We start from the raw sequence: 25,284 nt of genomic DNA, 5'->3' as shown, positions 1-25,284 counted from the left end.
ACTTTCTTCCCCTTGATTCCTAAGTCACAATTTTGCTATCCTCTTTGCTTTGCTTTTTTTTTTTTTTTTCCTTTTTGGTTCCAGGAATTGAACTCAGGAGCACTCAGCAACTGAGCCACATCCCCAGCCCTATTTTGAATTTTATTTAGGGACAGGGTCTCACTGAGTTGCTTAGCTCCTCGCTGTTGCTGAGCCTGGCTTTGAACTCTTGATCCTCCTGCCTCAGCCTCTCAAAAGCTTCTGCTTTGATCTTTTATTCTTCTTACTGTGCTGACAAAACCTTAACCCATATTTAGTTTTGTTAGCCCTCTCTGTCCTATACCTAGGCTGCTAAATTGGAGAGAGAAGCCTACCACCTTGCAAGTAGGTGCTCTATCTTGACTGGGATCTCCTTGAGGATCCTAGATTGGATTCTGATACACAGCAAGAACATGGTTGGGAAAACTGGTGAAATCTTAGTAAAACAAAACAAAACAAAACTCTGGAGTTTATAGTGATGTACCAATGTTGGTCTCTTTAGTTTTGATGAATGGGTGGTGTCCCCCCGTCTGTCTGTGTCTGTCCCCCTGCCCCCACTTTGGGATAATGGGGATTGATCCAAGATGCTTTACCACTGAACTACATCCTCTGTTCTTTTTGTTTTTTGAGACTGGGCCTAATTGCTTAGGGCCTCACTAGGTTGCTGAAACTTATTTCAAACTTACAGTTCTCCTGCCTCAGACTCTTGAGTTGCTGGGATTACAGACAAGGGTCTTGCTTGTACTATGGTTCTTTAAGTATGAACATTAGGGGAAATTGAGGGAACTCTGTATTGTTTTTTGTTATTATTATTTTTTAAAATAAACTAAGCATTCTTAAATTCAACAACAACAACAACAACAACAAAAAAAAAAACAACCCCACACTCTTGTAGGGAAGCAGTTATCTTCTTCATTCAAACCCTATTATTTGTCATCTTCTCTGTCATTCACTTCTCTAGAAAAATTCAGGCCATCAAATGTGATTCCCTTCCCACCAAAAACCTCCCATGAAAATAACTCTGGAGGAAATCGTGTCATTTAGATCTACTTTCTTTTATCACAATTGGATAGGATTAAAGGTTTTTTGTTTTTGTTGTTGTTTTTCCCTATTTATTCTCTGAAATCTTCCTCTTTTGTGCCTTCTCAAAGACATATATATATAATATTTGTTTTGCTAAGTTGTTTCTTTATCTTTTGATTCTACTAGTTCTTTTTTAGTGGGTATTTTAAAGTATGGAAAATTTTGTTTCTACTCTTTCTCTTCACTCTTTTACAGCTAAGATTCCTCCTCTCACTGCCTCTCTGTACTGGAGATTGAACCTAGGGGTGCTGTATCACTGAGCCACATCCTTTTGCCCTTTTTATTTTTTATTCTGAGTTGCCAAGGCCTGCTTTGAATTTCTTGCCTCAGTTTCCCAAATTGCTGGAATTGTGTATGGCACTGTGTCCAGCTTACAGCTAAAATGTTTGAAAGAGTTGACTACATTTGTGATCTTCCCTTCCTCACCCAGCCTACTCACCCTACTACAGTCTGACTTTACCTCCTTACCCCCCACTCTTACAACTATTCTTAAAAGTCACAAGTGTCCCCTTTTGAAGAATGAAGACTTTTCAGTCTTTTTTGATTTAGAAATTTTAAAATTTGAATGTTTCTGTGTTCAGTGTTTCTTACCAGTGCTATCTTTCTTATGCACACAGATTAGAAACTTACTAGGAAGGTTACTCATAATTCCACCATTCAGATGGAAATATTAATATTTTAGGGCATATTTATATAAATAAACAATGTATTTTAAAATATATATAATTATATTCTCTGTATTATGTAACTTGCCTTAAATGCTTAAATTCTTTTTTTTAAGAGAGAGTGGGGGGGAGAGAGAGAGAGAATTTTTTAATATTTATTTTTTAGTTCTCGGCGGACACACCATCTTTGTTTGTATGTGGTGCTGAGGATCGAACCCGGGCCGCACACATGCCAGACGAGTGCGCTACCGTGTGAGCCACATCCCCAGCCCTTAAATTATTAAAGACAGCTTAACTGCTGTCTTTACATATCAGTAAAGACTTTACCCTTTTCTCCTCTACTGGCAGATGGATCTTGACTTTTGATGGTGCTTTATCCTAATAAACCCACTTTGTGTTGAAAATATTTTAAGTTTAAAGTGCATTTAGCATACATTATACTGAATATTATAACTTGGCAATACAGTATACTGTAGGGTATCACTTGTTTTCCCTCATAATTCTGTGGCTGACTACAAACTAGTTTACTAGTCCGGTATGGCAAGATTTGTCTGGGAAAAGGTAAAAATTCAAAATTTAAAAGTATAATTCCTACTGAATGGAAATAACTTGTACTATTATAAAATCGAAAAATCATAAGCCAAACCATTTCAAGATGTGATTACTTCAGTGATTACTGATGGCATTTTAAAATATTCTTCCTTTCCTTTTAGTTCTTGCTAATTCATTCTCCAGGTTATCCCTGGTGATCTTTCTGAAGTATAGTTTTCATCTCAGACACTTTCCTGCCCAAGTTTTTTCATAGCCTTCCATTGTCCTTGAGATATAAAATACAAAGAATTCTGTGATCTTAGCCCTGCTTTACCAACCTTTTGTTTTTTAGCCTCTTTCCACAGTTTACTGCCCCAAAGAACTTAAGTTCTGTTTTGTTTAGCATTCCATCCACTGCCTTCTCTCCACCTTACCCTTATTGACTTTGTCTCATTCTTTGTAGCTTTAATTTTTGGAGTCCTTGTTATATGGGTTTAACACTGGGCAAACTGCTTAACTTTTCTGTGCCCTATTTTGTCATCTACGAAATGGGGCCAAAAATCTATCTCAAATTTAAAAGAATAAATAAAATCACTTTGAACTCTTAGTAAGTACATAGTTCTCAGGGAATGCTAGCAGCTATTATAACTAAACACCTTTTTAAGTGTTACTCCATTTTATTTTAGAAGGTTTCCCAATATTCCCAGAGCTTATTTTACATAGTTTAGTGCTTATAACATTGTAATTATTTCCCTTTTATTTAGTTACTTATTTAGGAGACTGGTATCTTGATGCCGGGGATTGCCAAAATTTATGTTGTTCATTAATCTGGTTAGAGATAACCAGAAAATGTTACCAGAATTCATTAGATTTTTTTATATTGAATCAAAGAAAATATAGGTTTTTTTTTTTTTTTATAGAAAAACCTAACCTTATAAATTCCTATATGTGAAGTGTGTTATTTTGTAGAAAAAAAATGGGACCTCGTTATAAAGATTTTTAGAAAAGAGGTCAGGACAGGGATCCTCTGTCCCTTTAGGTGGCCTGTAATAGTAATGACTTGCAACCTTTTATAGTTTGGAATTTAAAAAATAAATTAGATGGGAGTGTGTCTTATTTCTCAATGCTCTTTATTGAAAAATCAGAAAATGCAAAGTATAAAGAAAATAAGAGTTCCAATAATCCTTGAGAATTTAGGATCTTGCAAATAGTTTGCTCTTTTTGCTGCTATCTAATAGCATTTAAATCTGATAAAATTTTACTGTAGGAAATCAGTCAGGGTGTTTTGTTTTATTATTAGTAATATATTTTTAAAAATATTTATTTTTTAGGTGTAGTTGGACACAATGCCTTTATTTTATTTACTTATTTTTATGTAGTGCTGAGGATCGAACCCAGGACCTCACACATGCTAGGTGAGCGCTCTACTGCTTAGCTACAATCCCAGCCCCTTATTAGTAATATTGATGGAATTTTACTAGTTTAAAATTTGTTTGAAGGTATATGTGACAAGAAGTCTAAAAGTACAAGAGATTGTCTAATAGGAAACAAATCTTGTTCATTCCATTATACCATCCCCTCTCTAGCTTTTTTTTTTTTTTTCTTTTTTCTTTTCTTCTTGCTATAGTGGAGATTCAATCCAGGACCTCACACATGCTAGGCAAATGCTCTTCCACTCATCCCAACAGTCCCTCTCACAGAGGTATTTATGTTTTTTTTAAATGCATTCTTCCACAAAAATTTTTGTTGTATATTTAGGAACATGAATATACATACTTTTCAGAAAAAAAAAACCCTCTATTTTAATATGTTTTCAGGTTAAAAATGATCTGTTAGATTAGTCTTCTGTTTAGGAAGTTCCTAGTTGTAAAATGATAAATTGGTCCTTATTTAACTGTCTTAAAATGCCAAACATATAAGAGTTAAAGCTCACTGTTCATATGGTGACACAGTACATACAGTTAAGTAAACATCAATATAAATTGTCAGCCTAGACACGCTCAAGAAAAGTTTCAGGCCTGGCTCCCCGTTGTTGCAGACCTCTGCAGTCCTAGATCCTGTAGTTTGTTGTTTTAGGTAAGCTGTTATAAAAGTGAATTGCTTGTATTGCTTGGACTCAGTCTCTGCTCTTCTGGTTCTTAGACTTCATTTTCTGTTCCTTCTGTCACTTTCACTAAAGCCTTTCCTGGCCCTTTTCCCTTGGCCTTGAGTTGGTTTTCCCTCTGGAGAGCTCTTGTTCCTTGAGTGCAATGCCCCTGTGTCCTCAGGGCTCAGCAGATACTGGCACTTTTTTTGGTAGGTATTTAATGAATTTGTATACCAATGTCATTTTGCAATATAAATATCTTTCTTGTTTTAGTTTTTTGAAGTTTTATTCTTTAAGATGTATTAGTCCATTCAAAGGAACAGTGACCAGTTGGGCATATTTTCATACTCGAGGAAGGAAGTTAAGAAGCACCAGACTTCTTATTTTTGAAAACTGACTTGTTTGCATGTAGTTTGTTCACATGTGTTTTTTCAGCAAACTTTTGAACACTAAAGTTGTCTTAATAGTCCATCTACCTTGCCTTTTTTTTTTTTTTTTTTTGGTGGCATTGAGAATTAAGCTTGGATCTCACAGATGGGGCACTAAGCTTTACATCTCCATCCCCAATTCCCTTTAAACCTTTAGTATAGAGTATGTTCATGTAATCTGGGTCTGAACTTTGTTTAACTTTTTTTTTTTTTTTAAATGACACCGGGTTAAATGCAGAGGCATTCTACCACTGAGCTACATCTCCAACGCTTTTGATCTTCAGACAGGGTCTTGCTAAGTTGAGGCCCAGGCTGGCCTCAAATTTGGGATCTTCCTTCCTCAGTCTCTGGAGTAGCTGGGATTACAGCTTGCTCCCCTGTGTTCAATTTAGCATATATTTTAATGGGTACTATATGTAACTACTGTTATCATTCTGAATGAATCAAAACACTAGTATAGTATGGAGTTCTATCTTTAAAAAAAATCTTAAAACCTAGCAGTTTGTTAAATGAAAAGTTAAATAAAAATAGCAGAATGAGGCTGAGAAGTATAGCTCAGGATTGCCTTGTATGTGTGAAGCCCTGGGTTTCATCTCCAGCACTGCCCATCCCCCCCAAAAATTCCACCACAAGAATAACAATATGAAACTTAAAGTACTGTATTAAATGAACAGTGTGTATTATGTTGAATTCACTGTTGTGACCTTTGAATGATTGTCTCCAAAGAAATCATACTTGTGTATTATTTTGAGTAAACCATGAGTTTTGGAAATCTTTCCAATAGTGAAAGCATAAGTATAAAAGATTGTTTATTATAGCATTGTTAATAAAAGCAAGAAATTGGAAATTATCAATTTCTGTGGAACTTCATATGGCTTTCAAAATACATGGCTTAATTCTGTATCTGTTTACTGAGAGAAATGCATGCTTCTGAAAAAAAGTAGGTGGTATGATTCTAGTTTTGTATAAGCAGATAGCTAATTGCCCTACCACATATATGTGAATGTATGTTTGAATGTGAATAGAAACATGGAGGGACACTTTCTAGGCTGTTAACATAGTGATCATTAACTTTTTGGAGGTTAATATGTGTTGTGTTGTAGATATAGTGTTAAAGGTACAGTGAGAGCAGTATATCTGAGGTACCTTCAGTAGAAATCTGGAGTCAGTGAAGTTGAGTTTAAGTTAGAAGTTTAAGTCAAAAGTTTGAACTGGTGGCGCATGCCTGTAATCCCAGTGCCTCCGGAGGCTGAGACCGGAGAATCGTGAGTTCAAAGCCAGCCTCAGCAATGGTGAGGTGCTAAGCAACACAGTGAGACCCTGTCTCTAAATAAAATACAGAATAGGACTGGGGATATGGCTCAGTGGTTGAGTGCCCCTGAGTTCAATTCCTGGTATCCAAAAAAAAAAAAAAAAAAATTGAACTGGGTATCTAACCATATGCCTTTCTCTTTCTTGTATTCTTTTGTACATTTTGTACATGATGTTTGGATCTTGTCCCTTGTGTTAGTCCCGTCTTGATTCTGCTTTGGGGTAACCTCATTGAATTTTTTAAAAAAATATTTATTTTTCAGTTTTCGGTGGACACAACATCTTTATTTTATTTCTATGTGGTGCTGAGGATCGAACCCAGTACCCCATGCATGCCAGGCGAGCGCATTACCGCTTGAGCCACATCCCCAGCCCCCTCATTGAATTTTTTATTGTAACTTTCTGGATTAATTTCCAAATATGTGTGTCTCCCTATCCTAGCTCAACTCCAGAGTTCAAGGTCTTTTGGACATCTTGTCAGGCACTTCACATTTATTTTTTCCAAAACCATACTCAAAGTCCTTCCCCTCCAAATTAGTTTCTATTTTCTGCTGCTTCTTAGGCTTTTTAATATAGATATGAAAAGTTCCTCATCCCAAGTATTAAATCTTACATATTCTATTCTGTTTCTGAATCCTGTTTTAGACTTTTCTTTTCCAGAGGGAGCAGTACTTTTTCTACTTTGGGAAATATTTTATGGAGTAGGTAGTTTGAATGGATTCTTGGTTTTGCAAGACTATTCTGAGGGAGGGTGGGTTGATTTCTGTGGGAAAGGAATGGCATGAGTACAACTAAACAGCAAGTTAAATGCAGTGGATAATAGGAAGTTCTTTTCTGACTTTTAGATGAGTGGTTAAATAGTAATGGATTGAGTTGGGTGGGCTAGAGTCATCAGATAATAGGAACCTGAAATACTAGGAGTTTTGATCATATGTTGTATGTATGTGTATATTTTTTGGTATTGGGTATTGAACCCAGGAGGTTTTACAACTGGCCATATCCCCAGCCCTTTTAATTTTTAATTTTGAGTCAGAATCTCACCACATCCAACTCTACCTTAGGTGTTTAAAAAACACTGTGAAGCCAGGTATGGTAGCACACACCTGTAATCTCAGCAGCCGAGAGGCTGAGGTGGGAAGATTCCAAGTTCAAAGCCAGCCTCAGTAACTTAGAGAGACCCTGTCTCAAAACATAAAAAGGGCTGACGATGTGGCTTGGTGGTTAAGCACCCTTGGGTTCAGTCCCTGGTTTTCCCCCACCCCACCTCAATAAATAAGTAAAAAATAAAGGGAAGTTGGGCTGGGGTTGTGGCTCAGTGGTAGAGCGCTCATCTAGCACATGCGAGGCGCTGGGTTCTATCCTCAGCACAAAATAAAAATAAATAAATAAAATAAAGGTATTGTCCAACTATAACTAGGAAAAGAAAAGTATTAAAAAAATAAATAAAGGGAAATGTGTGTTGTGACCGTGGTGGTGTTTTAGGGAAATTGACCTTGAGGCTTAGTCTAAGAAGCAAATTAGAAATTTTATTGTAATAATTCAGACATGAGTTAAAAGGGTTTGGACTATAACAAAATAAGAATGCAAGAAAAATCTATGAGTTAGCCAAATTCGTGGCAGAATGACTGGATATGAGGGCTAAATAAAGGAGGGATTTTCATTTGAAGCCTGACTGACAAATAAACTGAAAACAGCGGTGTCAGTAGAGGAATTCCCAGAAAAGGGGATCCTACCTCAGGATCAGGGGATATAATGGAAAAGAATTTCAGCATGTGCTAGTCAGACACAGATTTATTTAGCTAGACATATATTCATGAGAGAATGGGTGCTATCTCAAGGGAGAGGTGTCTTTTAGAGTAAAGTAAGAAATATCATTCAAGGGAGAATGCTGGCCATCTTGAGAATGAGAAGCTTTGGGATAAAGCAAGGACTATACATTCAAAGAATATTGTGGGCCATCTTCAGAGGCAGAGACAGCGGTGCCTTGGTGTGGTGTATTAATATTTATAGAGGGACAGTTGTTAGGGGTGGGACTAGAGGTGAAGTTAGGGCAGAGTTATACAATTTTGCATAAGTTTCCCTGGTTTTGCTCTCATGTTACTTTTTGCAGGCAATGGCGTGAGTGAAGCAACCTCTCAAGCTAAGGACATGGGCCGGGTTGCTCACATGCATGTTTTTCTTTTTTATTTTTTTGCGGGAGTGGGTATTGAACTTAGGAATGCTACTGAGATATATACCTCAGTCTTTTTTATTTTGAAATCTAATTTTATTCAGAGCATTTTTAAATTTTTATTTTTATTTTTTAGTTGTTGATGGACCTTTATTTTATTTATTTACTTATATGTGGTACTGAGAATCCTAGGCAAATGCTCTGCCTCTGAGCCACAACACCAGCCCTCCTTTTTATTTTGAAAGGAGGTCTTGCTAAATTGCCCAAGCTGGCCTCCAGCTTGAGATCTTCCTGGCTCAGCCTCCTGAGTAGCTGAGATTACATGCTTGTTTTGCATTCAAAAGTTCATGGGCGTTTCCTGCATTCCAAGGGTTTTGGGGTACTTCTTTTGAGATTCCATATGACTTTTTTTGTACCCCCAAATACCCATCACCACCTTTATCAGTTGGTGATATCATAGAACAAAATAAAAATTTGAAATTTAGGACAGGAGTGGGGATCCTCCCCTGTCAATGGGCCATTTTGAAATTCATGGGAGAATTTTCATTGCTTTTGTTATAATGACCTTTCTACTCCCTATGCCCTCTTTACCACTCCACAATTTTGTGGGCAGAGTTCTATCCACAAGGTTAATAGGGAGCACCGCTATAGATCAGAAAAGTTCAAGGTAGAATCTGAACAGAGTTTATAGTTAAAATAACCATGAGTACTCTGAGGAACATGAAGAAAAGAAGAAAAGAGGAAATTTGGGAATGATGATGTAATAGAAAGGTTAGTGCTAGTCATGAAAGAAAAAGGAGGAAGTAATTTCTTGAGATTGCAGTCTGAAGAAGTAGAATAATGTGGTGGAGCATCAGAATTCTGGCTCACAATCCTGAATAGTTCCGTAAATCCAGAGCTGAAAACCACAAGGCTTTTAGGAGTTTGAACTGAAAACATTCGGAGAGGTGGTGAAGTCTTTTCTAACATCCCTAAAAAGACTATGTTTCCTTTTTTTTTTGTTTTGTTTTTTTACTTTAGAAGAGTGTTTAGAAATAAGGTGCAGTTTCCATTCCAACCTAATTAATAATTGAGAGGCATTGTGTGAGATTTAAATCCATTAATTCTGGTTTTATTTAAATTATTTGGGAAGGAACAATTCTGGAGCTCAGAGTATGGTACTAAGTGCTTAAGTTAAATGTCTTCAATAGTCATACCTCTTAGGTTTTCTGCTTTAATTTATAAAGGAAAATGAACAGAGCACTATTCAGGGCAGTGTTGATCTTTGATAATTAAATCACTTGGCTTATTATTAAGTTCTTAAGAGTTCTTTAGAAATTTACACTAGGAAATAATTTTCTTAGGAAAATGTTGTAAATGGTAGTTGGCTTCCTAGCTTAAGGCATTTAAAAAAACTTCTGAGTTTTTAATGTGTATTGTGGTAGTTTTACAGTACCTAAAGATTTGATTTATAGGCTGGATAGTAGAGTGAACTGGAACAGGATTTCCTTGCTCATTGTTTCTTACCTGTTGCCTGAATTCAGGGCTTTTTTTGTAGTCCAAGACTGTTACCTGCAGTTGGGCAGTTGTGCACTACACAATTCTAGGGGCTCATTTGTATTGTTTGTGTTAATGGCAGCCCCAGAGTTTTATACTTATGCAAAATGTGACCATATGTGGTGGCCTTGTAGTGAGTTAAAAAGGAAAAAAATCATAAAGCATTATTTTAATATTTTCACAAATAACATTGAGTTTTTAAAAAAATATTTGTTGTTGTAGATGAACATGATATCTTAATTTTTTTATGTAGTGCTGAGAATTGATCCCAGTGCCTCATATGTGCTAGGCAAGCACTCTGCTATTGAGCCACAACCCCACAACCCCAGCCCCCATATTGACTTTTTATCAGAATCTAATCACTTCATAAATTTCAGTCTGGTTCACACCTTGACTAGGTTTTTAAATTCAGAACCATTTTCCAGTGATCTAGAAGAAGTCTCTTGGGTATTTGAGTTTAAAACCTTTGGCTAGGTTTAAAATGGTGGGAAAAAATGTTTTTTCAAGGTATTTTGCATTATAAAAAAATTTTAAAGTTGATACAGTCTCTACAGCACTATTTAGTGGCTAAGGAGGTTTATATAAAAATCATACTGAATTTAGGAGTTTGAGCTGATTTATGGTTAAGTAGGTCATTAGTTTGGTAAGCAGGATGCTTTAAATTTTTTTTTTTTTAAGATATTGATGTATCTTCATTTTATTCATTTATTTGTATGTGGTGCTGAGGATTAGTGGCTAAGGAGGTTTATATAAAAATCATACTGAATTTAGGAGTTTGAGCTGATTTATGGTTAAGTAGGTCATTAGTTTGGTAAGCAGGATGCTTTAATTTTTTTTTTTTTAAGATATTGATGTATCTTCATTTTATTCATTTATTTGTATGTGGTGCTGAGGATTGAAAACAGTGCCTTACATATGCTAGGCAAGCGCTCTGCTACTGAGCCACAACATCAGCCCCAGGATACTTGTTTGAACAGTGGATATTTTACTGCATTATTTCATTTGAGATGTGCCGTAATTTCAGTTGAAACAGTTTTGAAGCTGTTGGTTTTATGCATTTCTTAGAAATTATACTGTCAAGTAAACTCTTAACAGACCTTTTTTAATTGCTAAATTTTTTCATTTTTTTGATTTTTGTTTTGCATTTTTGAAGAGTTGTTAGATTTATTTAGAAAATGAATGTAGGTTTTTATTATATATCACTTGTTCCTATATAATAATAGCAAAGTGAAATAAATTGGTTAATGGTCCTAAGGTTTTCATAAAGTCTGACTCTTACAAATCACTTTTCAGCTAGTCATTATGGAAGTCTCCCTCCATTCTTTTCCTTTCCCCACCAGCGTAGTAACATGTAGTAACATATCTTTCAGAGTTTGACAACGCAGCAGTTCTTAAGGGAGTGCTCCAGTATTTTCTTATCAATTTTAAATTTAGTGGTTTGATGTTTGTGATCTTTTAAAAGCATTTTAAGTGCTTTAGTTTTTTTTTTTTTTTTTTTTTTTTTGTGTGTGTGTGTGTGTGTGTATATATTTGATGGGGATTGAACCCATGGCCTTGTACATGTGAGGCAAATGCTCAGCAAACTGAGCTATATCTCCAGCCCAGTGATTTCAATCTTAACTTACTTATTTGTTTGTTTGTTTTGTTTTTAAGAGATTGGTATTTCATTATGTTGCCCAGGCTGGCCCCTAATTCTTAGGGTCAGGCTATCCTCCTGGTTCAGCCTCCTAAGAGGTGGGACTACAGGTGCTTACCACTGTTCATGGTAAATTTTTAACCCTTTAAAATGCTTCAGGGCTTTTGCACGTGACCATGTGGTTTGCACAGTGTTGTCTATGAGCAGCTGTGTTTTGTTTTCTTTTTAATGTCCTATAGAGCACTTGGAATTATTCATCTAATTATGAATAGTTACTTCACTGTATCCCATTGCTGTTTTATTGCCTTTGTAATAGACAGTAAGTTTTATTTCATTTCAGAATCATCTTGTAAACATTTTGAAGACTTTAAGCAGCAGTTGAAACTAAAAATAAGCTTGTTTGCAGACAACTGGCACAACTGCCATACAACTAATGGCAGTTATAACATAACTTCTAGTTAAAATGCATTCTAACTTCAGTGAAGTTAAAATGTAAAAGAAAATGTGTAATTTTTTTACTGCATTTTCCATTTTTGATGTTATTTTTTATGGTCTATTTACTTTTTTTTTTGGTACCCAGGGATTGAATCCAGGGGTGCTTAACCATTGAGCCACATCCCCAGCCCTGTTTATATATTTATTTTTATCTGAGACAGAGTCTTGCTAAGTTGCTTAGGGCTTCACTAAATTGCTGAGGCTGGCTTTGAACTTTTATCCTCCTGCTTCAGCCTCCTGAGTTACTAAGATTATAGGAATGTGCCACTGTGCATAACATATTTACAGTTTTTTATACATTTTCCATTTTCTAAGATCTAATCTCTTAAAATTGTGGGATCCCTTCTTGCCTGGGCAGGGTCTTGCTAAATTGCTAAATTCAAGGCCTTGAAATCCTGATCTCCTTGCTTCAGTCTCCTGAGAAGCTGGAAATACAGATGCATGCCACCATGCCTGGTTTACAGTTGCTTTTGAATTGTTACTCATGAAATTCATTAGCTTATTTTAACTTGATGAACCAAGGTGATTTAAAAAAAATTTTTTTTGTAGTTGTAGATGGACAACATGCTTTTATTTTATGTGCTTATTTTTGTATACGCTAAGGATCAAACCCAGTGCCTCACATGTGCTAGGCAAGTGCTCTGCCACTGAATCACAGACCCTGCCCCTCAACATGATTTAAAAAAAATTTTTTTTAGTTGTAGATAGAAACAACATTTTATTTTATTTATTTTTATGTGGTGCTGAGGATCAAACTCAGTGACTCAACCACTGAGCTACAATCCCAGCTCCCACAAGGTGATTTTTTTAAAGCATCACTGGGGTATAAAGTGCTGAGTAGATAGTGGGGAAAAGGTATGGCAGATGGCTGTGGGATAGGTGAGGAGGCTTCTTAGTTAGTTTAGTAATTTTTTTTTTTTTTTTTTTTTTAGTTTAGTAATCTTTATTGTCCCTTATGGCGATGGGGGGGGCCCTTCTCAAGGAACTAATAGAAACTAAAGGAGAGTATCCTTTAATTTGTCCCAATTTCCCTGCATAGTCTGCTTCTACCTGTTTTGGAAGTTTAGTCTTATGCTGTGGGTGGATTTATTCATTTCATTTTGCCTGCTTTACTGTTATAAATAGGAATTAAAAAATGTAATTCTTGTTATTCTGTTTTGAGAGGAACATAAGCAAAGCACTCGTAGCTGTGCTTTCTGACCTGGTATTCTGCATTTAATCTTGACTAATTTGTGCAGCTATTCTTCTCTTTAACAGGTTTCTCCCCATATAAAACTCTTTGTAAAAATACGGAGAAGAATGGCAGCGGAGACGCAGACACTGAACTTTGGGCCTGAATGGTGAGTTTTCAAAGTCTCATCCTGTTTGATATTGGATGACTAGAAAGGTATTTGATCAGTTACTGGGTGCTGTGTACATGTAGACGTTTTTGAAACTTTGCTTCGTGTGCCTAGTTGAAAACTAGTAATAAATTATATTTGGTAAATGACTGCATTTTATATTTCATTGGAATGTTTTTCTTGGTCTGGCTATGTAATGGGGAATGAAATTCAAACTCTACAGCTCTATCACCCTAGAAAATTGTTTGTTTTGTTTGAGCCCTTGTCTAGGTACATTTTTTTGGTACATATTAAATTTTATATAATTGTAATATTTTAATGTGTATGTTTTCTGCTATAGTGTTGTGATTGCTATTCATAGATGCATTTGAAAAATTATTTTGTATGGAAATATTGTTTGAATTTTATTTTATCGATGGGCTAGGCAGGTGGTCCAGAATTATACTGGTTGTTAGCAGTAGCCCATCTAGGATTGAGTTAGCATTTTCCACAATAACAATTAATTGACCTTTGAGTCTCTTACAGATGTGTTTGGACTCCGAATATGGAATTCTCATGGAATTTTGAGATCCATCACATTGTAGTGTGACTTCCCCCCCCCTCTTCCTTTTCCCCAAAAGTTGGTGCTTGAAGATCCTCTCTTCAGTGGCGTGAATAATGATAGTTACTTTTTTCATTTATACCTCGAACATTACCCTTTTGGTAATGTCAGAGGCAGTGTCTAAAGTATAGATAAATTGGAGTAGTGTCTTAAACATCCTTTATTGTTCAGGTGCTGGTGGTTTGATAAGTAACGCAGACAACTTGTAGTAGCTCCTTATTGGAGGACTTGCCCTGTTATATGCATTTCTTTTTATATGTGATTCCTAGATTTTCTTAACCTTTATAGCTAGCATTTGGAGACAGAGGAGAAATCACTATTTGAAGTCCTAAGAACTGATGGAACTCCTATACTTTGAGAGTTTATTTTGAATATGTTGACTTAATACTGTACCTGTTTTCAGTTATCATTTTATATTTTAAAACTAATTTTCTTATTACTAGGTCATGTTTCTAGAAAAATTAGAAATTATAAGTAATTCAGAAGAAGGTATAATCACTATAATTTTACCATACATGGTAACCACTGTAAAATATCTTGGTGTATTTTTCCAGGTGGTTTTATGTATCTTATTTGTATATGTATACATTTATTTTTACAAAAATGGGATCATGCTGTGCATTAAATTTTGTAACCTTTTAAAAAATCAGTAATTCCAAAGCATCTTTTTTATCAATAAATATTTTCTATTAAATAGTTGCATTGTATGGATGTACTATTATTTATTTAACTAGTCCTCCATATGTAGCATATACAACTATTCTCAGTTTTTCAATATCCTAAAAGTATTTTTAATGAACATTCTTATAGCTAAATCTTTATTGATAATTCATTAACTTCTTTTACCAACTGAATTTAAATTTATATAGTTCAGTTTGTAAACCATTTTGTGTGTAGCTCTTCTGTCATTATTTAGAATTTGTAATTGCTTCTTTTGTATTTATATACCCTCATATCTTTTTCTTTGTAAAAACATGATTAAAATCATTAGGTAGTTTAAGAAAGTTTAAAAAAAATCACTGTTAATAGGTAACAAGAGAGTAACACTAGAAATTTAACTGAAACAAAGGAGGAACAAAACTGGTGATGATGTAGAGTTACTTCATATTTAGCTTAGTGTCTTAAAATGAGGGTTGGCAAACTGTGACCTGTGGGACTGTAAATAAAGTTTTTGTAAATAAAAGTTTATTGGAGGACAGCTGTACCCATTTGTTTCCATATTATCTGACTACTGTTATGCTACTTGGGCAGGGTTGAATAGTTATATCAGAAGCCAACTGATTTGCAGAGCTTAATTTTCTTTCTGGCCTGTTATAGAAAAACATTCAGGGTTGGGGGGCAAAAAAAAAAAAAAAGAAAAATTTGCTCGCTCATGCCCTTCGCCATATGTTCCCAAATAGTCATTTTAGTGTGTCATTGACCAAGTCTGTCAGTAGCATCTTACACATCTTCCTTTTCATTGGTATTTTGAATTTTGTTTGTGTTTTTAAAAAAATTTTGAATTGAGTGAGCTTTAGCAGAGAGCATTTGCCAGTTCTTAAATCCTTAAGCAGTAGCTTTATTTAATTGTTACCTCTGTTACCCGATAAGCATTAGAATTTAGGACCCTTCACTGAGTCACCTAAATGCCCAGGAACTGAGGAATGGAGGTCTGAGTAGGTATTCTTTATTTGTACCATCTATCAAGATTACTTTTGGCAAAGGAAATAAATGAATCCCTTAAATAACTCAAGTAGCTGTGAGCTAGAAAGCTGCAGTGTAACTAGAGACTGCTGCCATATTTTTCTGCAAGTAACATGTTCATTATGAAACATGAGGTAAGGAACTATTTTCAAAGTACTCAAGAATAAAGGGTTAGTTATTACATTGATTCAGTGTAACTGAACCATACAGAACCATTTAGTGATGATCTCATTACTAAGGTCATCATCTTTTAATGAATAATGTAAAATATAATGTTTAATAATACATGCACAAAATGAAGAGATTTATTCATACTTGGGGGGCAGTTGTGAAGATGAGAGAACATCTGTGGTGGGGATGGATCACACTCTGAAGACTTAGAGAGACTTGGACCAAGACAGAATTCGTTAGGTCTCAGATTATATTTGAAGTAAAGAGATGTATCAGAATCAATCAGTTTAAAAGGGTGTGATAAATTTAATGGAGAAGTTGCTCATTTCTAGGTATAAAACAGGAATCAAAGCCTTTCAACAAATGCTGCTACCTTAGACGTTTCCTGACCCATCTCTACAACTCACCATCCCACTTCCTTTCTCTCTGGCTTCTTCATGGTCTGTATCAAAGTGTAACATGCCAGATATTTTATGCACTTATTTTCAACCCTCACTAGACTGTGAGCTCCATTGAGGGCAAGTACTTGGTCTGGATTTTTGTATAGCTTGTTCTTTGCTGTATCGCCAGTGCCTGGCACATAGTTGGGCACTAAATAAACTTTTGTTAAATGAATGCATAAATTATTGGAAAGTAAAGTTGTTTTAAATGTTTTTCTATTGTAAATGATATATATGTACATACATTTTTTCTTGAATGGTTTTGTTTGGATTGCTAATCATTTTTTGGATTAATTCCTTGAAAGTGGCATTATTAAATCAACAAGTTTCATTTTTAAGGTTTTTGAATGATATATGGGCAGGTTGATTAATTTAATTCCCATTTCCTGTGTGTTTACTTCACCCTTGACAAAACACTTTGTACTATCTTGATAACTTTTTGATGCTAAATCCCTTTGATTTAGGTCTTTGGGAATTTTTTTGTTGGTCCCTATAACAAAACAAAAAGACCCATTTCAGAAAACCTGGAGGAAACAATACTACAGAAAGAAAAGGAAAAGATTTAAGTTGCCCTTCATCCTACCACCCAAAGAGCCTTTGCTAACATATTGATTCGAATCTTATTAATTTTTTCTTTGCAAATGTATACTTTTGAGATATTTATAAAACAAATACAACTTTACTTGATTTATTTGGGTTTTACAGAATTTTGTGAAGATCAAAAAATCTACTCAGATAAATTTAGATAATAATTTTATTGTAGGGAGTGAAATTATAGACCTGGCTTAATGGGGGAGGAGCCAAGGGAATTTCTTTTTTTGTCTCATCTCTCCATTGGTCTTAAGGATGTCTTCCCAGGTCTTGACCTTGCAATAGAGGGAGGTACTTTTCTGCTCCAGAATACTTTGTTTATATTTAAAAAAAAAAAAAATTTAACCATTTTGTGGCTGATCTTTTTCTATACGTTTTTGCTTCAAAAAGAAGTAATTCTATTAAGAGAGACCTGTGTTTCTGAATTTTGTTAAGCCCATTATTTAGCTTAGTGTACCAGATGTAGGTAATGTTTGTTGAATGAAAGTATTTAGGTTTTATTTATTCTTATTTTTTGAGGGAGAATACAAACCTGAGATGGCTAGCTAGCTTACTATTCAGAATCTTTGTGTAATTGTGAAAAATTGGGAGAAATTCTAGAGGATGGAATGTGTTAATATTCCCAGGTTTCAGAAGGGTATAAGAAGTAGTAAACTAGGGTAGTAAATTAGATATTATCTAAAGGTATACTTTAGAAGAGAATACTAGGATTTATATAGAAAACACTCTATCAAGTACCTGCTGTATTTTGTGTTTGTGTCTAGATCTCAGCTTCTTTTTTTTTTTTAAGAGAGAGAGAGAGAATTTTTTAATATTTATTTTTTAGTTTTCGGTGGACACAGCATATTTGTTTGTATGTGGTGCTGAGGATCGAACCCAGGCTGCACACATGCCAGGCAAGCGCGCTACCGCTTGAGCCACATCCCCAGCCCAGATCTCAGCTTCTTGCCCTTTTCTCCTACTACTCTCAACTCCCTCTCTTTATTCTGCCTCTCTTTATCCTGCCTTTCTTTTCTTCTGTTCTTTCCACGTAGCTTATCTTCTCCCTAGAATCCTTCTCTCCTCCATTGGTGAAAAAGTTCAGGAAAAATATTCTTGACAGCAGAAAGGGCGTGTTTAAAGACAACGTGGCAAGAAAGTGTAGATTTAAAAGGAACTCCATGATATTTGCTTTTACTGTAACATGAAATGTGAGTGAAATGAGCTTGGAGGTGACCCTTCTAAGAATCTCAATGTTTTGTTTGATTATTGTATGCCAATAAAGAATTGGAGAGTTTTATTTAGATTTGCCTTTTTTTTTAAAAAAATAGTTTTAGTTGTAGATGGACACAATACCTTTATTTTGCTCATTTAGCTTTTTTTTTTTTTTTTTTAAAATGTGGTGCTGGGGATCAAACCCAGTGCTTTATACATGCTAGGCAGGCACTCTCACCACTGAGCTAAGATCCCAGCCCCAGATTTGCTTTTGAAATAAAATTCCCTTGTAATGTGGAGGATGGAATAAGACTAATTATATAATTTAGGATGGTGTTACAAAAATAAAAGTATGAATTAGAATGAGGTTATTGGATCAAGAAGCCAGATGCTGTGGTGTGCACCTGTTATACAGGAGACTGAAGCAGAGGCATTGCAAGTTCGAGGCCAGCTTCAGCAATTTAGTGTAGATTAACTTAGCTAGACCTTGTCTCCAAATAAAATAACAAAATGGGCTGGGAGTATGGTTCAGTGGTTTAGCATCTCTGGATTCAGTTCTCAATTTAGAAAACAAACAACAAAAAAATATGACTCAAGTGATTTAGGATTTGTTAAGACGTATAAGGAGGTATAAGAGATGGTAGATTGTGAGGGGAGAGTAAAGGGTGAATTCTAGACTCTTATTTAGTGCTGATTGGGTGGTGGAATTCTTAACTGCCTCTGGGAATGGAGGTTGGGATGAAAGAACTGATGAGTAAGGTTTGGGCATTATTGACCCTGATGGCCTCTCTATGGTTCAACATGAAGCCTGCCTCTGCAGGAGAGGTCAGAGCTGGACTTAAAAGAATCATGAACTTATGCAGGAGAGCTTTTTGACTCCCAATCCTTCACACATCATCTATATTGACATTCCACATTGCTTTTTAAAACTGAAGTTTGGAGTTTGAATAGCACTAGCAAGTGTAGATGGGGGCAAATATGGGGGTATTGGGGGTATTAGGAGTCTTGTCACTGCTACCTATCAGTTACTGCCTTTGGTAGGACAGGGCTTCCTGTGTTAAAATCTCTCAGACAAGGAGGTGAAGTTCTTGAGGGCAGGCAGTTTTCTTCACTTTTGGCAATGTTGATGAACTTTGCAGACCAGCGGAGTAGGGAGAGAAGCCAGCTGTCAGTGGGTTTTGAAGGAAGTAAGGAAGTAGGGATACTTCTGGAATGAAGAGGAGAGATGAAGAGTGTATGGCTAGAAGTGGCATGCTGCATTAAATACCACTATTAGCTGAGTTTAAAATGGGAAACATGTAGGGAGGTGTTGGATTTCTGGATGAGGGGGTTGTGTGGAGGAGACGAAGACTCCTGATGGGTTTTTAGGGAAGGATGTAACCCAGATATATTTCGGCTTTTCTAAGATTTTGTATATGAATGAGGACTTGGAATAGAACTTGATGATGACTGAGTCAGAACACAGTCATTATTCTAACACAGGGGACCCTCTTAATTTGACTCATTGTCACCTTTCTCAGTCTTTCCACAGCAGCTGGAGGATTTATCAGTCACGTTACTCTCAGTAGATCTGGTACTTACAAGAATTGTTCAGTCCTGGACATTGGAAGGGCATCCAGGATCCATTGGCAGGAGAGGGTGGTAAATGGAATTGAAACCTTTCTGTGAGGAGCATTTGAAGAAATTAGAGATGATAAGCCACTAGGGGGAGTCTCTAGTGAGACATGGCGACTTTGCCAGGACTGGAATGATTTTCACTTGAAAGAGGGCTTAGATGTGCCCTCAGTGGTAGAAGTTGTGGGGAAACATGTTAGCCTGGTATAAGGAAAATAGTTTAAAATAATTTCTAGTAAAAAATATATGTATATTTTAAAATTGGTAAATAAACTGTGGCTATTTTAAACACTTTTAGAGACCTCACGATTAGAAAGATCATGCCCTATTTGCCATAAAAACCTAGGCTTGATCTTTGTTCTGCCGACTGTGACTATGTGTTAGAAGTTTAACCCCTCAGTTTCATTTTTCTTATCTGTTATTTTGAGGTTATGAAACTTAAAAATAAGATCAAATGAGCAAATTATGTATAAAATTCCCAGCTTCAGTTTTCAGGGGATGCTACTTTTACTTTTTTAGGGTATAGCCCAACTTTATGGAGCTGTGTTGAGAGGTGTTTCCTGGAAGGTTCTTCAGCAGTGGTTGGATGGCTCTTTGGGTCATGTTGTTTTCTTACTGGTTGTTCAACCTGTCTAATGGGGGTTGTACTAAATAATCTCTAAGCCCAAAAATAATTTCAGAGGAAACAAAGACCAATCAAGTACTAATGAGCATTCCTAGTAGCCAGATAGTGGCCTTTTTATTAATTAGAGATAGTCCTGGCTCTGAAGAAATGGATGATCCCAGTTCTGAGGCAAGATAATACAAGATAAGTCAGAAGATTTTGGCATATCAGAGCAAACACTGTTACAGATTAATAGAATTATGTCAGATGGACCCAGGAATAAGATTAGAGTTGCCCACTGGTCAAAGATGAGACAATTTGGACATTGTTAAGAGTAATTGCAGCTTAATAAAAAGTATTTTGTTAGTGTTGAAGGATACTAGTAAACCAAGCCATTATTTTGAAAACTAAAAAGTTTAAAGGAAACATTCAAGGTGGATTTTCCTTCCTTCCATGTATAAACTATGCTATTGGGTAACTAGGTCAAATAGTGTAAGAGGGAAGTTTCTCTTTGCAAAAATAGTCCAGCAAATAAAGAAGGAATTATAGAATAGAATCACTTTGCAACAACCTTGGTGAAGTCAGGAATCCATGCATTGATTCTGAATGACTTAGCATCATAAAAACAACCAGACACTGTATGTTTCCTAATGTAATCATAAACTACTACATATGAAATATTGCCAAAAAAAGTAGAACCCACATTTTAAATCTCTATACCCAGCTGCCAGTTTACATGAAATGCAGAGGATATCATGGGTCAAATCAGGAAAACCAGACTTCTAAAAGAAGTCCCTATTTTTAAGAGATTGTAAAATATGAGAAGAAGAAGTGATAATCCAAAGGTTTACTTCAAAGTGGTATCAAGGTTTTTAAAAAAAGATAGAATGAGAAAATAGAAACATTGGAAAAAACCCTATAGTCTCACTCTTTTTTTGTACTACTTTCTATGTGGAAATACATTTTTATGTTTAGTACGCATATGTTTTTTCTTGCCACTTTTAAATACTATGCAAATATTTACTGTGCTTTTACCTGGCCTTCATACGGGCTTCTAATATGTTATAATTTAGTAGATCGCTCCCTTCTTTTGCTTTTGTGAATAGAGCTTAACAATTTGGGGTATGACTTTTATTGCTTTTGTTGGATTTCTTCTTTAGCAAACCCACTTAAAGTACTTTGGTTCTTTTTCCCCTTGGCATCTACCACGTTTATAGAACTTTGCTTCTGATATTAGTTTTCCCACATGCTCTTTGACACAGTGGTGCAGTAGGATCTGACTTTTGCCATTTTTTTTTTGCTGAGGTTTTTCTTTCATAAAAGTATTATTAAAAATCAAAATGGTTTTTTCTTCCCCATTTCTGTTCCTTAGAGGCAGTGTCAGCTTGGAGCACATTTTTATTTTTTATTTTTAGCAATAAATACACTAATTGCCTTTATTAAAATATATTATGAAATATCACAGGTATATTCAATTATAACAAGCTTCCATGTACTTGTCACCAAGCTGATAAAATAGGCTATTAAAGATACAATTAGAGCTCCTTTTATACTTTCCTTCCCTTTGCAGATATAACCTTATCTTGAATGTTGTTTTTGTCAATTTCATGTTTGTTTCTGTGCTTTTACCATATTTTGTATGTCTGTAAATAGTATAATCCTATATGTGATATATACATTTTATACAAAGTTATCTTTATTGTAAGTCTTTGTATTTTGCTGTTATGTCACATGCTTTATTAAACATTTTAACTATTAACAATTAGCTGTTATTAACAGCTTTTAAATAATTAATGATTATGAATGATTGCTTGTTTCAGTGATCTCCTTCAGCACTGCTTGAGACTTTCCATTGTTTTACATCCCTACCAATACCTGTATTGCTAGACTTATTTTATGAATCTAGTGGGAAAGTGGCACCTCACTTTTTTATATTTTGGTAAAATATCCCCTTCCTAACTCCCAGGCTTCTTAGGAATGTATTGTGACACCTTTTAAGTTAGGGAATTGCCATGGGTTTGCCTAGTTAGTTACCTCTTATTGAATTGCTCTCTCTGTGCTGTGATAGCAAGTTGTAGTCAAGGTCAAATCTTTGGTACCTCAAGATAATAAGGTTTATTTTTATTCTTCACAGGAACTAAAATGAATTTCCTTGCAGTGTATTATATAGAGTACAAACTCCACAGTGCCAGAATATTTGCCACTTCATTTTGTATTTTGTTTTTCCTATTCTAGGCTCCGAGCTCTATCCAGTGGTGGGAGTATTACATCCCCTCCTCTTTCTCCAGCATTGCCGAAGTATAAATTAGCAGATTATCGCTATGGCAGAGAAGAAATGTTAGCACTTTTTCTTAAAGACAACAAGGTAAGAAAGTAGGAAGAATTTAAAATTGTGAATGAGACTTGTGTAGTGATATATTGATATATGAAAAATATTTATTCTGTCCATGTATTGACCTGTATTTTTTTCCTCCACCTTACCTTTTCCTGCATTGAAACGGACAGTGTTAACAGAGGCTATTCTCTTCTTTTTAGAGAAGATCATGTTTCAGTGTCCTTATAGGAGCATACAGCAAGAGATAGCAGTAGCACCATGCCTTCTCTAGCTAATTTCTTCTTAACTTCCCTTTTTTCTCTATTTTTGTCCCAGTTTGATGGCTGAGAAATGAAGAATTTCTCCCTTATCTGTATTACACCTCTTATCCTTTCCAGTTAGAAGCCAGGAACAAGAGGAGGGGTAGCTTTTCTATCCTTTTCCCTGTCTGAGTTAAATATAGTTTTTAGTGGAGAAAAATCTTAAGATGTAATACTATATTTCTGTCACTTGTAAATGATTAAACTGAAACCGTATAACAATACTGAGAGAAATACTATTCTGTTTTTCCAGTATGCTTTATTTTTCCTGCATTAATGGATGGAGATTCTTTAATTTTAATGTTGCTAAGGACAGATAAAGTTGCTTATGAAACTGTCCTTACCATCTGCCTTGAGTTAAATGTGGAGATTTTTACTCCTCCACTTTGTGCTCTGGAATATGAGAGTTAATGCCAAACTTGACAGAAGTTTATTGTGGCTGAATAAATTTTAAGTTTATAATAATAATAGATGAAGAGTGTTTTTTTCTTGATTTATCTTCTTTCAGTTGGAGGAACAGCATTAATCTCATGGTCATGTGTTTGTCATGTAGATACCTTCAGACCTTCTGGATAAAGAATTTCTGCCTATCCTACAGGAAGACCCCCTGCCACCCTTGGCTCTGGTACCCTTTACAGAAGAAGAACAGGTTTGTGCCTAACTCTGAGTCTCATGTCAAATGCTTGTTCCTTTCAGTTATGAAACGGGGAAGCTAGTACTTTGGCCCCAAGGATTATCCCGAGTCTTCTCTGGTCTGTTTCCTTCTTACTATTTCTTGGTATGTGGATGCCTTTGAATTGCCTGAGTTTTGCATTTGAAGCTGTGGACTATCATATAGAGGTGAGAAATGTTTCTTGGGCCTTAAGGATAATGAGAACTATCCCTTATAATGTATTATAAGTAGAGAAGAATTGATGCTTTTTGAAAGGTAAGGAGAAGTTCATCTTTGTAGAAAAGCATAGTTTTCCATAAGTCATTGCCAACCTGTATTCTCACTATTGCATTGTTTTTACCACTAAAGAAAAATGGTCTTCATCACAGAGTGCAGCTAAAACTCTTCTGTCATCTTTTTTTCATAATATTGTGAGAGAGAAAAACTTCTGGGCTGGAAAGAAACAAATTTTGTATTTTCCCTATTCATAGTGCCCTGTGTGTCCTATGCAAAGATAAATGAGTGATTTCAAGAAGCTTATGATGATTGTATTACAATGGAGAAACGAATTTTGTTGGAATGCTGGAGTGCTAATTTAAATAAAAAATCATTATGACTTTTAAAAAATAGCTTTAATGGGATATACATACAATTTATGCTTTTAAAAGTATACAAACCAGTTACTTTTAGTGTATCTCTGAGTTATACAGCTGTCACTGTCACTGCTATCTTAATTGCAGAACATTCTCATCATTATGTTTTGTGATAATCCTGGGTATATTTTCTGTAACTCATGTTTTTCATGGATGAAGCCATTGTATCAAGAGGGAGCAGCTTATTAAAACAGCTCTCTATTAGAATTGTGTTAAGATCTAAGAAAGATATATTAGTCCTCTTTGGTGATTCTTTTTTTCTTAGCACCTAAATACTACAACTTCTTTTATATCCTTATACAAATTGAGAAAGAATATAGAGGAAAGAAATTCTAATGTACCTCGTTTTTATAAGTTTTTATAAGTTTCACAAAACAAAGGGCATTTTTTTTTTTTTTTTAGTGTAAATAGCTATAAATGCTTCCTGCAGTAAGGTAGAATAAATACCCATTGGGCTGGGGATGTGGCTCAAGCGGTAGCGCGCTCGTCTGGCATGCGTGCGGCCTGGGTTCGATCCTCAGCACCACATACAAAGATGTTGTGTCCGCCGAAAAACTAAAAATAAAATAAATAAATAAATATAAAAAAAAAAATACCCAGACCAACCTTCCACAAAAAAAAAAAAAACTTATTTATTTATTTGTAGTTGGACACACTACCTTTATTTATTTATATGCAGTGCTTATGATGAACCCAGGGCCCCACACGTGCTAGGCGAGCGCTCTGCCATTGAACCATAACCCCAGCCCTTAGCACCTAAATTTCATAAACATGTTTTGTTCTATTTATAGCTTCTAAGTCAGGCTAGTTCCATCTTCAAATATCTGGTTGATAGAAGTTTATTGTGGCTGAATAAATTTTAAGTTTATAATAATAATAGGTGAAGACTGTTTTTTTCTTGATTTATCTTTTTTCAGTTGGAGGAATAGCATTAATCTCATGGTCATGTGTTTGTCATATAGATACCTTCAGACCTTCTAGGATCATAATGGATATTTTCATTGACAAAACTGTAGTTTATGCTGTAAAGAACACTGGAAAGAAAGAACCCTGTCTCTTGTGATTGCTGAAGTTTCTTGCCGCTGCACCCAATCTCTTTTTATTGATTTTTTTAATTTTGAGATAGGGTCTTGCTAAGTTTCTGAGGC

General features: G+C 35.3%; 1 protein-coding gene across 5 annotated transcripts in view; it reads left to right on the top strand.

Moving 5' to 3' along the window:
* Gigyf2 (GRB10 interacting GYF protein 2) overlaps positions 1–25,284 on the top strand; it is a 127,325-nt gene that overhangs the window by 17,225 nt on the left and 84,816 nt on the right. For all 5 annotated transcript variants that reach the window (XM_076865488.1, XM_076865492.1, XM_076865491.1 and 2 more), the window contains 3 exons: positions 13,217–13,299; positions 22,433–22,562; positions 23,385–23,480. In XM_076865488.1, coding sequence (XP_076721603.1) covers positions 13,259–13,299; positions 22,433–22,562; positions 23,385–23,480 — 267 coding nt within the window. In that variant the 5' untranslated portion in view covers positions 13,217–13,258. The remainder of the gene's footprint in view (positions 1–13,216; positions 13,300–22,432; positions 22,563–23,384; positions 23,481–25,284) is intronic.

This window comes from Callospermophilus lateralis, chromosome 9 (genome assembly GCF_048772815.1).
Source record: "Callospermophilus lateralis isolate mCalLat2 chromosome 9, mCalLat2.hap1, whole genome shotgun sequence".
Taxonomy (NCBI): Eukaryota; Metazoa; Chordata; class Mammalia; order Rodentia; family Sciuridae; genus Callospermophilus; species Callospermophilus lateralis.
The sequence above is the reverse complement of the archived record's forward strand: the minus strand, read 5'-3'. Positions and strand labels throughout refer to the sequence as shown.